This window comes from Chiloscyllium plagiosum, unplaced genomic scaffold, assembly GCF_037043375.1.
Source record: "Chiloscyllium plagiosum isolate Xiang-an unplaced genomic scaffold, Cpla_swu_hap1 HiC_scaffold_21, whole genome shotgun sequence".
Taxonomy (NCBI): domain Eukaryota; kingdom Metazoa; phylum Chordata; class Chondrichthyes; order Orectolobiformes; family Hemiscylliidae; genus Chiloscyllium; species Chiloscyllium plagiosum.
This window is the reverse complement of record NW_028270159.1, coordinates 28,873,214-28,890,700: the sequence shown is the minus strand read 5'-3', so window position 1 is coordinate 28,890,700 and position 17,487 is coordinate 28,873,214. Positions and strand designations below refer to the sequence as shown.

Sequence of the window (17,487 nt, the reverse complement as noted above, 5' to 3'; positions counted from 1 at the left end):
AAAGAGGAAGTAGCAGGACTTGGGCAGAAGCTGTGGGATATTCACGTTAATCCATCATCTGCAGTATTTGTGTTCGTAAGGACAAACAGATTTAGCCTCGACATTACTTTGAATGCACGATCTAACTGATGATCAGCATGCAGCCAAGATATGGAGGTGCTGTGTTGGACTGAGGTGGACAAGATCAAACGTAACACGACACAGGTAAATTTGAAACCTGTTGGACTATAATCTGCAGTCGTTTGATTTTTGACCTTGAACAGGCATACAGCCAATTAAAATCTAATCCCTTCTGAAAAATGTTTTAACAAGCATTTCTGGAATATTATCGATGAGTGTTTCAGTCTCTTCACTAGCTCGAACTTGTTGAGTTTTTCCCACTCCTTTTAGAGACGTAATGAAATAAATTACATGTGGGGAAATCGATGATTCAAACAAGGCTGCAAGTCAAATAAGCAGTTCTGGTGGTGACGTAAACCTATTGAGCAACGCTGAAGGCATTTGAATCAGCACAATCGTGAAATTAAACTATTCCTTTTTAACTTGCTACTACATATTTTTATACAAATCAATTTTACTTGAAAACACGTTGTTCATCTTATTTTAATCATTATCTGGTGTGCATCTTCTTAAACCAAAACATTATAGATTGGCAGGGTATCAACAAGCCCTTTCTGAGGAAGTGATTTTACCAGAAACGTCAATTCTCCTGCTCCTCGGATGCTGCCTGACCTGCTGTGCTTTTCCAGCACTACACTCTCGACTCTAATCTCCAGTATCTTCAGTCATCACTTTCGCCAAGGATAGCTACAAGGGTTATTAGGTTGTGAGATAGATTTATAAACACGATTGCACGGTGACATTATTTTACCATCAGTGAATGAGTGAAAAATATACCATCACTGTAAGATATTCAGGCTGGTTCACAGATTAAAGCAGAGGATACTATACACAGTGTAAGGTAGACTGCTCTATGAGGAGCGAGCTACAGTGATACTGCACAGAACAACAGATACACAAGATACTCTGGGTAGTAATATGACTCTAGCTGCAGTGTAACCGAAATAGGATATTAGCACAGGGCACACAGAATTGTTGGAAGAGGAACAGTGAATTAAGCAACAGACTCGAGTGACCATATGAACTACAAGGACAAAGTTTGAACACTCCCATTACATTACTAGAAATTGTTCGCCGGAATTAACTGCGGTTTTAATTGTTACGATTTACCTTAATCTGGCTGGTCAGCGTGCGGTGCGTGGCTTCGATAAATTTGACTGAAACCAGACAAAAAAACCTACGTTCTTCATACAGCAACAATGCTAAGATGTAGAGTTTGCCGGTGTTGGATCGGGGTGGACAAAGTACAAGCCTGTGCTTTCAAATACACCAATTGGACTGTAGCCTGGTGTGGTGTGATTTTTTTAATTTATGCCTGTTAAGGACAACCCAAGTCCATAGCTTATGTTGTTTGTTTAAACAAGCATTTAATTCACAGAGTGTTGCGGGAAACGATTAAACGGCAAGAGTTACATCATTTATCAAAGAAGATTGTCATGTAAAAGATATCGGTTTGGGCAGTTCGGCGGGCGAACCCCTCCGCTATAATCCGGCGGTGCGCGGTTGTGGTCGTCTCTGGACAGGCAACAAGGCTCCCTCCGTCCAAAGTCATCGAGGATCCTCCAATATCCAGCGCAACGCCCCCAACTCCAACCTCAAACAGGGGGGCACAAAACATACCACACATGGTATCAGAAACATTTGCTTCTGGAGCGGCCGGCTCTGCTCCAGCACAGTCAGAGTGAGTGAACTAGACACTAGTTTATCCGCACATCGCGTTGCTCTCGGGTTCAGGTGTTTCTGTGTTTCGGATGCCATTCCCTCGTCAATAAAGCGCCTTCCATTAAAGTGGCCGGTTATGTCAACAGAATTATTTTGTTTTTAAAAAAATCAACCTTTTTATTTCCAGAAGTATACTCTATATATAAAAACCTGTATCTATACCTAGTCCCAAACGCAGTTCTGTGCTGTACAGTAGAGTCAAACTGTTTGACTCTATCCAAAATAAAATACCTCACTCACACATACAGAATCAACCTGTCATCGAACACCGACAGGACAGATAACTCTTAAACCCAAAGTTTCTAGCTCAGAGATAGGGACACGACCACTGCACCGCAAGAGCCCTTTCAGGTTATTGTAAGAATGATCGCACAATTACTGATCGCCTCTCTATTTGAGATCGAATTGTACATGTTATTGCCTCATCGCTTAAAGAACAGTTTAAACATTATGCCAAGTTAAAGGTCTCTGTAATTGACTGGAAACCTTGTCTATATTGGAAAGTCTATATGTAAAACCAAGGGAGGTTCATGGGTTTTCCACCTAACGTTAATATGTGATAAGAAGTGGATGTTTTAGCTACACCAACTATCTAACAATGCCCGCGGCTGCTGGGTGCAGCTCCCAGCTGGGTGTGGTTCTGCGGGATTTCACACCTTCCCCACCTCCATCTCCATCACTCTCCATCTATATAAATGTGAGGTCACGCTGTTGCAGTGCACTTGATCCATTTGCCACAGCGACTCGCCACCATGCCCAGCATCACCAGCAGCAGTTCGTCTCAGCGCCGGATTTCCACCCGGGCGGTGCCCAGCTTCTCCAGCAGATCAGTCCAGAGCAACTCCTGGACTCGGGGCCCTACTAGCTCCAGGAGCTCGGTGAGCCTCTTGGGCAGCTCCCTGAGAGCGGCCACTGCCTCCAGCCCCGTGCTGCCCGGCGGCACGATGGGCTCCAGCGAGAAGCAGACCCTGCAGGGTCTTAATTCCCGCCTGGCCATCTACCTGGAGAATGTCAGCTCCCTGGAGAACAGCAACCGGGAGCTGGAGCTCAAGATCAAAGCTTTGCTCGAAGAGAGAAAACCTGTTTCCAGGGACATCAACCCAATGTTAGCACAGGCACATGCCCTGAATAAACAGGTACAGCTTACCCTCCAGTCATTTTTTTTATATATCAATAATTCAGTAACAGTTTTGTAGCAGCTTTGCAGGCGGGACTAGGTTGGGTTGGGATATCTGGTCGGCATGGACGGGTTGGACCGAACGGTCTGTTTCCATGCTGTACATCTCTATGACTCTATGCGGTACAATCCCTGTGATTTAAGACTGTGTAATTAGTTCTAATAAGCTCTAAAAAAAAGGTCACCAAAGAGATCCTACTACCATCAATTACCTTGCAATACTCGTTTGGTCAGTAATCTCGTTTAGAGAGAGATTTTTACACTAGCTGGATGCAGAACCTGTCAACTCTTCTCCCCTGTTTAACCTTTGGACATTGTTATTCATGGTTTACGCGGGACCGGTAAACGTGTTCGCGGGGAAGCGGGTGAAAGTTTGCTGCTTGCACCATCCCTGACAATGTCAGATCATTTTCCCGCGAGCGGGTCGGCTGTTTAATGTCACCCACCCAGTTTGTCTTGCCTGTGTATTTTTTTGTCAGATGAAGGAATTTTCAAAACAAAACATACAAAGGTCATTACCAGGGCAGAATTACATTTACATTCTCTCCCTAAATGTTTGTCCAGTAACAGGACACAGGTTGTTGGTATTCCTGTTTTAAGTCCAGAAAGCCAACTGCTTTCAGAGGTGCCGGCTCGGTAACGGGATTAGACAGCAAGCATAAGCAAATTGACTGAGAAACTCCACAGGTCCGATAGCGTCTGTGGAGATAGAGGGGGGAGGGTGTAGAGTTAACAATCCGAATCCGATTTGACTCCTTCAGACGGTCACTGGACCCGAAACGTGAACTCTGCTTTCTCTCTGCCAGCCCTGCTGAGTTTCTCCAGCAATTTCTGACTTTGTTTCAGACCTTATAGCGTTCGCGGTTCTTCATTGTATTTTAGTCAGACGGTAGTGGGTCAGGTGGATGCAGCCCCGGCTGCCTCTCTCGACTGCTGGGGAGATTGAGAAGGAGCGCAGGTTGGGTTTCACATGGGGAGAGAGCCGTTTCCGGATATAATTAATATAATAATCTTAAACTAGTAAACAATTGGTTGCTTTGTAAAGGGACATCTGATACCAAGCTTGCCTCAATCTTATGCCCTTTAGATCCAGGATCTCACAATGCAGAATGCTGTTCTGGTACTACAAATAGACAATGCAAGACTGAGCGCTGAAGACTTTAAAATGAAGTTTGTACTAAACATTTCTATTTCACTCTGCCTTTTAATCCTGTCTTATTTTGCGTTCTTAATTCGATGATTTGTCATATTAATACATCGCGTATAATACGTATTGGTAGCGGGTATGTTATAACCTGACGGGATGCGAATCTGCCCGCCTGTGTATTTTAATCTGAGCGAATGTTTCTGGTCTAGGGCGGAGTCGGAAGCTTCCGTTCGTCAAACTGTGGAGAGCGATATCGACCGCATGAGGCGCATCAAGATGGAATACGACGACAGTTGCATCACCCTGAGAAACGAAGGGGAGATGCTCACCGAGGAACTTCACTTCCTGAAAAAGAATCACCAGGAGGTGAGAGCAGGGAGCTGGCGCCAGGAGGGGTCAATATTAATATTATGAGTGTGTGTGTGTGGGGGGGGGGAGGGTGTGAGTGTAAAGGGATATAAGTCTGTGAGAGGTCATTCGACCTCGGACCTTCGGTTGACCATCCTCCAAGGTGGACTTAGGGACAGGCAACAACACAAAGTGGCCCAGCAAGTTGGCTACCCATGGGTAATGGCCTCAACCGGGACCTTGGGTTCATGTCACACTACAGGGTGACCCCATTGCACCACACACACACACAGACACTCCTACAGACACACACTCACATACCCTCTCTCATATGCTCACACATACACTCCCACACTCTCACATGCATCCTCTCACAGATTTATAACCCTTTACATTCATACTCACACACACTCTCTCTCACAGACACTCATACCCCCTCCCCCCGCCCACACACACATATACACACACATATGCATGCAACTTATAAGTTTGTGGGGTGAATTTGTACTGCAGAATTGCATTTTGCTGAAAAACTGCAAGACTCCATGTAAGATTCTGTAAATCCCTTTTTTAGATTAGAATCAGTCTGAACATTGGGGCACAGACAGCCTCACACAGGGCACCTCACACCTTCAATGCATTATCTGGGTCAACATGGCACCTATTGTTAAAGTTCACTTGAGAATGTAACTTCAAGAAAGTTCTGGAATTTACATATGAAAAAACTGAAACCAAAATGCCCATTCTAAAAGATGAGAGACTTAACAAACAATCCAGGTCTTTTTCAATATATAAGTTACATCACACTGTAAACTTTTGCTATAAATTCTGTGTCCTATGATCTTATACTCAACAACCACCTGATGAAGGAGCGGTGCTTCCAAATAAATCTGTTGGACAATAACCTGGTGTTGTGAGATGTTTACCTTTGTACACCCCTGTCCAACACCAGTACCTACAAACCAATATTAATGGGTGTACCTGATGTTGTTTTTCCAGTTGGCAAATGACAACATCTAAATTAGTTCACTTGCCAACAATCAGCACTGGTTTTACATGCAGTTTTACCATTGATTGTCCCTTTGAATTGGTATTCTTTCAAATTGTCCTGATGAGTTCACAGTGAGATATTTTGCCAATACATATATAGTTTTCTCAGCGATACTCTGATCTAAATATTGTTATTTTCTTCAGGGTGGCATCACATTGCATTATAGAATGAAGATCATTAATGTAGCTCTATAGCACAGAAACAGACATACACAGCTCAAGTGTTCTTTGCCTCAGTTTCAGATCTTCCCACTTATTTTAATTAATCATTCCTGTATATCCATCTATTACATTCTCCTTTATTTTGTTTCTCTTTAAGTGCACCTATGTTATTCACATTTAAAAAAAAAACCATTTGTAGTAACAAATATCCACAATTCACTAACTAAAGAAGTTCCTTGCAAATTCCTTTCTGGTTTTGTTTGTGACTATCTTAATCTATATTATCATCTTAGATTGTCCACTCGTGTAGTTAAAGTAAAAATGCTGTTTCCAAACAGGATATTTGTAAGTACTGGAAGGAAATGGATCATTCCTATGAATGATAATAATTGCAGTGTTATGGGAGGGAAGCTTGGAATGATGAGAATTAAATGTTGCGTAATAACTTAAATGTCAAAATCTCACTGTCATTTTTTGATAGGAGTTGAGAGGTGTCAAATCACAGATTAATAATAATAATATCACAGTGGAGATGGACTGTGTGAAGCAAGATGACCTTACTCAACATCTTGAAGAGATGAGGAAGCAGTATGAGGAAATGATGAACCAAAACAAAAAAGATGCAGAATTGTGGTTTGAATCCCAGGTAAGTTCCCTTAAAGTGAAGGTGAAATTTGCAATCAATATCTTTTGGTTTGAAGTTTTTTCTACATAATAGCCCCTGGTATCCATATTTTTCTGTAACACTGTGAATACAAATAAACATTTACATATTATCACAGATGTAACAGGCCATTTTATACAAACGATGAATAAAATCTATATCTAAACTGAATGAATCATAATTATGGGTTTGAAAAATGTAACAGTATTGTGAATTGTTAAATACTGTTTGAATGATTATGAATATAACATTGCAACAACAGGACTAGCCCTATATGAATAATGGATTTGTTTGTTGACATAATTTATATTTACAATACACATTGTCATTTTTTCAAAAATTTACATACCTGGGGTCTTACATATGTATTTTCTTCATCAATTTCATGTTATAATGTATCTGTTCAATCAGAATTTATAGCACTTTGTTTTTACTACAGATGGAAACAATCACCAAATCAGTAAAGCAGACCAACAAAGAGATTGAGGGAGCTGAGGTGGAACTCCAGAATAAGCAAAAAATATTGCAATCCCTGGAGATAGAGCTTGAAATCCTTAGGGGACAGGTATGGATGTTGTTCACATTTCTAAAAGTTGTACCACTTAAGGCAAAATGAAGCAGCACAAGATCGAGCTTATTTAATATGTAAAGTGGATAATGGAGAAACTTTTAAAATGCAATGTGGTGGAAAATAATTGAAGTAGTAGCATATGTATGGATTCTCTTGTATACAGATCGAGCTTTAACCTTTTTAGGAAGCCTTACTTTAATATTCTGCCATCTTCTAGTCAATATCATTTGGCTTCCACCAAGAAAGTGAATAAACTGGTTTTACAGACAGCTTATTAGCACTGTGTCTGTGTTTGCCAAGATCTTGCTTTGGGCTGTTAGGAATTCCAGTGTTTAGTTGGCAGTTAGTCTCTAGATCCTTTAAAATTGTGTAAAGGTTAGCACTACCTCTCCTCTGCCATGGCCACAAATTGTTACGATGTTGTTTTAAATACATTGTTCATAACTTATTAAAATAATGACATTAAAAATTTTGCTAACATGAAGTGAATGAAACCTTATAAGTGCAAAATAGTTGTTTAAAATTTCTATCATTTCAATAAAAGAAATACTGGTTGGAATTTATAAAGAATCTGAACAAGCAGTATTACGAATATAAAATGATAGTGAATCACAAAAAGTTCAGCTGTAGCTTAATAGCAAACTTCATTATTATACATTTGCATCTGATGATTTCTGGATTTTTCTTGAAAGTCTTTCTTAATTTAGACATGAAATATAAAAACCAAAGAACAGCGAATATTGGAAATCAGAAACAACAACTAATATTGCTGGAAAACTTTAGCAGCTCTGGCAGCATCTGTGGAGAGAAAGTAGAGTTAATGCTTTGGGTCCAGTGACTCTTCTTCAGAACTGATTGCAGCGAGGTAATGATTGGTGTATATATGCTGAAGATGGGGAGGGGGAGCAGTAAACAGTGAGTGGAGGTGAAGCCTAGAGAGTTAGAGAACAGCAATTGGACAGATAAGGAATGGGTAAAGGTCAGCCTGGGAGAATGAATAGCTGTTTATGGGGATGATTGGTAGGTAAAAGTGGATTGGTTGTAGTAGCAGCCCATGTGGTGACAAGACCTGGAGTGTGGGCGTTGGGATAAAGACATGGGACAAAGTGCTCAGGCCTAATATTATTGAGACTGATCCATTTCTTTGTCTGTCCAAATGGTGTTTTTCCTCTCTCTCTCTCTCTCTCTCTCTCTTTCTCTCCACAATCCTTCTCCTCCTATGATTTACTTCTTCTCCTTCCAACCTATTTTCAGCATATATACCAACCTTTTCCTAGCTACATTCAGTTCTGAAGAAGAGCCTTTGGATCCACAATGTTAACTCTGCTTTTCTCCACTGACCCTGCTAGAACCATTGAGCTTTTCCAGCAATTTTTGTTTTTGTTCTTAATTTATATTCACATTAGTACAGAAATGGTTTTTCCCCGTAAACCAACTTGGACATTCTAGCTTATCGGTATAACTGCACATTATCTTTGCAGAATATGGGACTGGAAAATATATTGCTGGACACTGAGCAAAGATATAAAGTGGACTTCAGTAACATGCACACAACTGTCTCCAAGTTGGAAACTGATTTGTTCAATGTGCGGAATGATATAGTGCTGAACAAGGAAAAATATGATTCTCTTATGCAAGCCAAACTGACTCTGGATGCAGAGCTTGCTGAGTACAGGCGTTTACTTAACGGGGAAACAAGGTACAGTACATATAATGCTAAAGACTGTTATTAAAGGAACACTTATGGCAATAATTCAAAAAGGGAAAAAGCTCCCCAAAACAAAGACTGCAATTTTGGGTGTGTGAAAAGATTTGGTTACAAACAGTCCAGAAGTGTATGCTGACATTAATTAATCTGTCCTAAATTTCTTTGACTTTTTGTTTTATTTTGGGGAAAGATAATCTGTAAGTTCTACTTAACTTCAACAGAAAGCCTCGTAAAATGTATATGGCCATTTGCAGCATTTTTCCAAAATATAGAGAAAGGTTGTGGAGCCCATGTAAAATTTCACAAACTAAGCCTTTCTGTTTTCACTCACCTAGCAGACTTCTTCCCTTCAATTTGGACGTTTTGGGTTCAAGCCCCTCTCTCGAGGTTGAACACATTATTTACCATTGAGGGGGATGTTCCACTATAAAACATGCTGTTATTCAGTTGAGTCAATAAACTCAGACATCATCTACCTTGTATATAATCCCACAACACAAATATGTTGGTGGGATGGACAAAGTAATGCACGAAGTGTTAACCTAAGTTAAAACGTTTCAGTTTAGGATAAATATTATTTAACAAGACAGTAAGCTAATTGTGTTAACTTAATTTACATATAAAGTTTGCTGTTAACTGCTGAGCATGTGAACTTGTGACAAATAACTGTTCTTTTCTTGATAGCAGAAAGGTTATTCATGTTCCTCCTCCACGTTCACCCTCTCCTCCTCCTCGTAAGTATTCCTGTGTAGTGTCCTCCACACTGTAAGGATTCTGTCTATGGACAAACAATCTCAGCAGTCTGATATTTGATGTTTTAAAAACAGACAATGTATTAGTCATCTGAAAGGAAAGCCACTGTGGTGAGATGGATGGTTGCAGAAAGGAATTGATGATGGCCAGATATATCATTATTATTTGTGCTCCTTTCAGCTATACAGTGGGTTGGAAATCACAAGTTTTAATCTAATTGGATATCTGGCACACTTTATTGTGTAGTATTGAATTAATTTTTCAACCATTCAAACAGCTGGAGGTGTATAAGAAGCAAAATCACTGTTTTTTCCCAAATATAAACTATCTGATCATTACTATTGAAATTTACCAAGTTAGGTGGACAAGAGTAAATCTAAATATTCTCTGATTATTAACTCTTTTATTGCATATATCATGTTTGAAAATACATGACATAGATACATAAGATATAGAATCAGAAGTAGGCCATCCAGCCCATTGAGTCTGCTCCATCATTTTATTAGATCCTAGCTTAATTAATCATGCTCAACTCTAGTTTTCTGCCTTTACCCCATAGCCCTTAATTGTTTTTATTGATTAAAATCTGTCGACCTCAGCTTTGACTATGCATAACAACCCAGCCTCTACAGCCCTCTATGGTAAAGAATTTGACAAATTCAGTGCCTTCTGAGAGAAAAGTCCTCCTCTTTCAGTTTCAAAGGGCAACCTCTTTATTCTGAGATTATGCCCTCTGGTTCAAGCCTCTCCCACAAAGGGAATCAACGTTTTAGCATCTACTCTGTCAAGTCCCCTAAGAATCTTGAATGTTCTTTTAAGGTCACTTCTCATTATTCTAAATTCCAACAGGTACAGGCGCAACATAATCAACCCCTCCTCATAAAATAGACCCTCCAAACTCAGGATCATCCTAGTGAACCTTCTCTGTGCTGCCTCTAATGCCAGTAAAACTTTCCTTCGAGAAAAGGTCACAGTTCTTCAGTATTCCAGCTGTAGTCTGACTAGTGCCTTGTATAGTTTCAGCAAGAATTCCCCAATTTTATAAATAAAGCCCAACAGTCCATTTGCCTTTTCTATTACCTGCAAAACTTGAATGCTCGCTTTTTGTGATTTATGTGCAAGGATTTCCACATCCCTCTGTACTATAGCTTTCTGCTTGGATGAGTTCTCCATAATATTTAGTTCCTCTATTGCTTCCCAAGTTCATAATCTCACGTTTTCCCACATTAGTTTCCAAGCTTTTTTCCCACTTACTTGAACCAGTGTGTATCCCTTTACAGACTGTGACATCCACACCTCTTGCCTTTCCACCTATGTGTACCATCTGCAAACTTTGCTATTGTACATTCATTTTCCTCATACGAGCTATTACTATACACACTGTAAATAATTGTGGTCATAATACTGAATCCCTGTTGCATTACCACTAATTGCAAGCCCATCAATAAATATTACCTTTTGCTTAGAAGTTGCATTCACTCTTTATTGTCAAAGAAATCCCAGTCTCCATCTCATAACATTCAGTTACCTCTTCACCAGCATCCCCCTTGACTTCATCAGACATATTTTAGTCACGTCTAACAATAAATCCTACCTACACAACTCTGTCTTCCAGGCCCAATGCTCACATATTGTCCACTGACTGCAGTATGGCTACGGGCCATTTGGCCCATTGGGTCCACACTGGCACTCCGAACAGCATCCCTCCCAGATACACTCCCTACCCTATTCTTGCATTTCCCATGATTACTCCATCTAGCCTGCACATCCCTGGACAATATGGACAATTTAGCATGGCCTATCCACCGTTTCTGCATATCTTTCAACTGTAGGAGGAAACTGGAGCAAACTCATCCAAGCACAGGGAGAACATACAAACTCCATACAGACATTCACCTGAGCCTGGAATCGAACCCAGGTCCCTTGGTGCTGTGAGGTAGCAGTGCTAACCAATGAGCCTTCTTTTTGCAGGATTCATTCTTCCTACATTAATATCATTTTTCAAAACACTTGTTCTCGATCATCTGCAACCTTTCCAATTACTGCTGTATCATTAACTTCTTTGTCCATTCTGATCTCCTGAAATATGTACAAATCGCTCACACATTGCTTGCTTCTCCATCTCTTTAAATCCTATCAGTTTGATTCTGTGACTGAATAAAAATGTATTACCTTCAAGCTATATCATCATCATGACTGTGTTTATGATCTAATCTATCAAGTTAGTCATACATGTCCATAGTCTTAAGAGTTAAATGACAATATCAAATTTCCTTTTATCTTAACAGCTGAAGTCACAACAAGGAAAATTGTCAAAGTCATCACAACTACATTAGTTGATGGCAAGGTGGTTGATGAATCGAGTGAAGTTGAAGAAATTAGTGAGAAAAAGCATGCATAGAAAATGCTCTAACATGTAAAATCAATGAACTTGTGAAGTGTTATGCATCATAAGGAAACTGTTACTGGGTATAATGGGTATCTGAAATAATGAACTACTATAGTAACCTTGTATAAAGAATTTGAAGTTTCTACTTCAACAGTTATATTCAATTATATAATGTCTAATAAAGATCATATTTCATGTCCATTTGCATTGGTGTACAAATCATTCCTCTTACAGCCATTCAAGCAACAAAATTTCATGAACATACTCAAAGGAAAGACCTTCATATCCAACATACTAGATGCTCCTTTAGGTTGCATATTGATTCCATAGTAAGTTTACATTTTTACTGAAAACAATATTGCCTCACTTACAGGATTGGTGATTGATTATTTTATGTACAATTACTTGCATTGATGTAGCACCTTTTAATATAAACAAAATGTCTCAAGGTTCTTCACAAAAATTTAATCGGACAAAAGCTCACACAAAGCTAAACAGGAAACATCAGTGCAGATGGGTCTTTCACTTACTGGAAAGGTTCAAGCACATTGCAAGTCCCAATCAAGCAGAAGCTTGGTTGAATTACTGCTGAAGATTTAAAAAGACATCTCACTACATCTGGTCTCACTGCACAGTCGAGCATTGACCAAGCCAATATATAATTGCATGCAATGTGTGGCTGTACAAATCTTATCCCAAAAGGTCAACAAAGATAAAACTACTTTTGAAGAAATAATGAAGGCACTCTATGGCTATATCAATATGTGAAAATGCTGAACGGGCTAAATTGAATAAATTTACCTAATGACAAAGGACAAGTATTGATAATTTTATTACTGATCTGTACAGAGATGCAGAGAACTGTGAATATGTCAGCTTAAAGGGAAAACAAATCAGGGAGAGAACTGGTACAAACAAAAGTTTTATATTAAACATTGATAATGTATAGTTGAGGGATGATTAATGTAAACAAAGGCAAATTAAACAGCCAAGCTAAGGTCAGAAAACAATAATCTGGTCAAAAGAGTGATGAAGTGCCAGATCGCAGAAATGACCAAGCCAGCAGAGCATGGTAAGTTAAAAGCATAGAGGTGGCTGTACAAAAACAGGGGAGGCAAAGGAGAGTGCATTGGCTGATCCAGCTAATTTATATTGGAGTAGTTTGAAAATAATGCCAATGCAAAAGTCCTGTCAGAGGTGTTGAATGCCATTTTTGGAATTATCATTTGTTGTAGTATGGAAAATAAAGAACATGAAAGCATGAGAAGGGTTAAAGTATGAAGACCACTGGCAATCTGTGGTCTATGGAAGGCAGGATGGGATACGAATAGTGGAGTGCACACTAATTAGCAGAGTAAGGTTAAGGCTGAAAGGTAACTATGGCGAGATGAGGTAACACAAGTAAGAAAGCAAGTTTCTCTGTTAAGTGTTATTATGACAGGATTGGGACCATAAATATTTGGGACATGACAATAAAATATCTAATTGATAGTTAGTAGAGTCAGCTTGAGACAGGAGACTAATGTAATTGATGGAATAGCTAAATATCTATCATGACAGGTTAGTCTGGAATGGAGGATCACTGCAGCAGAGTTAGCAATAAATATCTAACCGTGACATTAGAATAACATTAAGTAGAATGTACAACTAAAGAGATAATGGGAACTAACATCACTGGTTTATTGTGTAGCTAGAGTGAGGTACTTTGATTAATATAGTTGGACATGCTGATAAGCTAACAGAAACATGATTAAAAAAAGATATAAAAAAAACCACAGATCCTGAGGTTCGAGGGCATTCGAGAATCTGCTTTCTCAGTGTCATGGTTTTTTGTTTGCAAATAAACGACCTACTTCTTGAAGAACTCTCTGCGTCTCCTGGTGATTCTCTATATTTTCTCCACAACAAATTTGGCACTGCGAGCAGGGTCATGCAGAGATCCACCCGGACAGAGGGCAGCAGTAACAGGGCGCTTCTTGGTCCACCGGGGGTACTCCCGAGACTGACAGAATAAGGGTACCCAACAAAAAAAAGTTAGCATTTTTGCTGTGAATTCGGACTATATTCTGTTGGCTTGGAGTGGTCCTTGGGCACTCAGAGGTGTGGGAACCTGCCGGAGGGTCTCTCCGATCCAAGATCCAAAGGTGAGGGGTAAATTGCTGCTGAAGGAGACATGGAGAATTAGTCAAGAAAACTGCGTAGGGGGGTAAAGGGTGAGTAAGAACAGAACATAGCAATTGTCTGAGTAAAAAATCCATGGTGGTGTATATAAGACCCTATAGATAGGGCAGAATAAAGAAGGGGAAATTGTGCCAGAGCGGCATGGAGAGAAGGAGAGGTGAAGCGAGCATTGCCGGGAAGGGTGAGTTTTCCAGCATTAAAAGGGACTTACCTCGGGAGTTGGGCCTCCATTTTGCCAAAGAGGCGAGGGAGGAGCGAAGGACTTCTGGGAAGACATTTATTTGTGTGGTTGCATTACCAGAAACACTACTTGGGTAGTGTCTCCCACCCATCCTTCTTCTCTAACCCAAACAAAAGGACCTGTGCACCAGATTGGTAAGGTAATGAGTTTTTTTTAAATTCCTTATTTTTTCATCAATCTCTTTGGGAATTTAGAATAGCGGGAATGGCAGTTAGGGCAGTTGAAAGTTCCTCCTGCAGAATGTGGGAGTTAAGGGTCACCACTAGTGTCCCTGCTGACTACATCTGCGGGAAGTGCACCCAACTCCAGCTTCTCGAAAACTGCATTAGGGAAATGGTGCTGGAGCTGGATGAACTTCGGATCATTCGGGAGGCAGAGGGGGTTATTGAGAGGAATTACAGGGAGGTAGTCACTCCTCAGGTACAAGAAAAAGGCAAATGGGTTACAGTCAGGAGACGGAAAGAGAACCGGCTGGCAGTGCAGGGATCCCTTGTGGCCATTCTCCTCAACAATAAGTATACCATTTTGGATGCTGTGGTGTGGGGGGGACTTACCAGGGGAAAGCAGTGGGGTACAGGGCTCTGGCACAGAGTCTGTCCCTGCTGCTCAGAATGGAAAGGGGAAGAGGAGCAGAGCAGTAGTCATTGAGAACTCCATAGTTAGGGGGACAGATAGGAGGTTCTGTGGGGAACGAGAGAGACTCACGGTTGGTGTGTTGCCTCCCAGGTGCCAGAGTTTGTGATGTCTCTGATCGTGTTTTGGGGATCCTTAAGGGGGAGGGGGAGCAGCCCCAAGTCATGGTCCACATAGGCACCAACGACATAGGTAGGAAGAGAGATGGGGATTTAAGGCAGAAATTCAGGGAGCTAGGATGGAAGCTTAGAGGTAGGACGAACAGAGTTGTTGTCTCTGGTTTGTTGCCCGTGCCACGTACTAGTGAGGTAAGGAATAGGGAGAGAGGGGAGTTGAACGCGTGGCTACAGGGATGGTGCAGGAGGGAGGGTTTTGGATTCTTGGATAATTGGGGCTCTTTCTGGGGTTGGTGGGACCTCTACAAGCAGGATGGTCTTCATCTGATCCAGAGGGGTACCAATATTCCGGGGGGGAAATTCGCTAAGGCTATTGGGGTGGGTTTAAACTAATCCAGCAGGGGGGTGGGAACCAAAATTGTAGTTCAAGTATAGAAAAGGTTGAGAGTAGGGAGGTCCAAAATCAAATTTCAGGGACGCAAGATGGCACCAGCAAGCAAGAAGTTGGTTTGAAGTGTGTCTACTCCAACGCCAGGAGCATCCGGAATAAGGTGGGTGAATTTGCAGCATGGGTTGGTACCTGGGACTTCGATGTTGTGGCCATTTCGGAGACATGGATAGAGCAGGGACAGGAGTGGTTGTTGGGTTCCAGGATTTAGATGTTTCAGTAAGAACAGAGAAGATGGTAAGAGAGGAGGAGGTGTGGCATTGTTGGTCAAGGACAGTATTGCAGTTGCAGAAAGGATGTTTGGGGACTCATCAACTGAGGTAGTATGAGCTGAAGTTAGAAACAGGAAAGGAGAGGTCACCCTGTTGGGAGCTTTCTATAGGCCTCCGAATAGTTCCAGAGATGTAGAGGAAAGGATAGCAAAGATGATTCTCAATCAGAGTGAGAGAGACAGGGTAGTTGTCATGGGAGACTTCAACTTTCCAAACATTGACTGGGAACACTATAGTATGAGTACTATAGATGGGTCAGTTTTTGTCCAGTGTGTGCAGGAGGGCTTCCTGACACAGTATGTAGACAGGCCAACAAGGGGCGAGGCTACTTTAGATTTGGCACTGGGTAATGAGCCCAGCCAGGTGTTAGACTTGGAAGTAGGTGAGCACTTTGGTGATAGCGATCACAATTCATTTATGTTTACTTTAGTGATAGAAAGGGATAGGTGTATACCACTGGGCAAGAGTTACAGCTGGGGGAAAGGCAATTATGATGCGATTAGGCAAGATTTAGGATGGAGAAGGAAACTGCAGGGGATGGGCACATTAGAAATGTGGAGCTTATTCAAGGAAAAGCTACTGTGTGTCCTAGATAAGTATGTACCTGTCAGGCCGGGAGGAAGCTGTACAGTGTGGGAGCCGTGGTTTACGAAGGAAGTGGAATCTCTGGTCAAGAGGAAGAAGCAGGCTTATGTTAGGATGAGATGTGAAGGCTGAGTTAGGGTGCTTGAGGGTTACAAGATAGCCAGGAAAGACCTAAAGACAGAGCTCAGAAGAGCCAGGAGGAGACATGAGAAGTTGTTGGTGGATAGGATCAGGGTAAATCCTAAGGCTTTCTATAGGTGTTTAAGGAATAAAAGAATGACAAGAATAAGATTAAGGCCAATCAAGGATAGTAGTGGGAAGTTGTGTGTGGAGTCAGAGGAGATAGGGGAAGCACTAAATGAATAGTTTTCAACAGTATTCAGTCTAGAAAATGACAATGTTGACGAGGAGATTACTGAGATACAGGCTACTAGACTAGGTGTGATTGAGGTTCACAAGGAGGAGGTATTAGAAATCCTGCAGAGTGTGAAAATAGATAAGTCCCCTGGGCCGGATGGGATTTATCCTAGGATCCTCTGGGAAGCCAGGGAAGAGATTGCCGAGCCTTTGGCATTGATCTTTATATCGTCATTGTCTACAAGAATAGTGCCAGAAGACTGGAGGATAGCAAATGTGTTTCCCCTGTTCAAGAAGGGGAATAGAGACAACCCTGGTAATTATAGACCAGTGAGCCTCACTTCAGTTGTTGGAAAAGTATTGGAAAAGGTTATAAGAGATAGGATTTAAAATCATCTAGAAAAGAATAATTTGATTAGGGATGATCAACACGGTTTTGTGAAGGGTTGGTCGTGCCTTACAAACCTTATTGAGTTCTTTGAGAAGGTGACCAAACAGGTAGATGAGAGTAAACCGGTTGATGTGGTGCATATGGATTTCAACAAGGCATTCGATAAGGTTCCCCACAGTAGGCTATTGTACAAAATGCAGAGGAATGGGATTGTGGGAGATATAGCGGTTTGGATCAGTAATTGGCTTGCTGAAAGAAGACAGAGGGTGGTGGTTGATGGGAAATGTTCATCCTGGAGTCCAGTTACCAGTGGTGTACCGCATGGGTCGGTGTTGGGTCCACTGCTGTTCGTCATTTTTATAAACGACCTAGATGAGGGCATAGAAGGGTGGGTTAGTAAATTTGCAGATGACACTAAGGTCGGTGGAGTTGTGAATAGTGACAAAGGATGT

The 17,487-nt window shown here is 41.1% G+C and overlaps 1 protein-coding gene across 2 annotated transcripts; it reads left to right on the top strand.

Moving 5' to 3' along the window:
- Nucleotides 1–2,571: 2,571 nt before the first annotated feature.
- On the top strand, nt 2,572–12,010 carry LOC122564820 (keratin, type I cytoskeletal 18-A). Of its 2 annotated transcripts, none has more exons than XM_043720112.2 (8): nt 2,572–2,978; nt 4,107–4,189; nt 4,376–4,532; nt 6,208–6,372; nt 6,830–6,955; nt 8,443–8,660; nt 9,354–9,403; nt 11,711–12,010. In XM_043720112.2, the coding sequence occupies exons 1-8, from the start codon at nt 2,595–2,597 to the stop codon at nt 11,821–11,823; spliced, it is 1,296 nt and encodes a 431-aa protein (XP_043576047.2). In that variant the 5' UTR covers nt 2,572–2,594; the 3' UTR covers nt 11,824–12,010. The 2 variants fall into 2 exon arrangements, with proteins under 2 accessions (XP_043576047.2, XP_043576048.2); XM_043720113.2 differs by having other exon boundaries at nt 2,575–2,978; nt 9,357–9,403.
- Nucleotides 12,011–17,487: the final 5,477 nt, after the last annotated feature.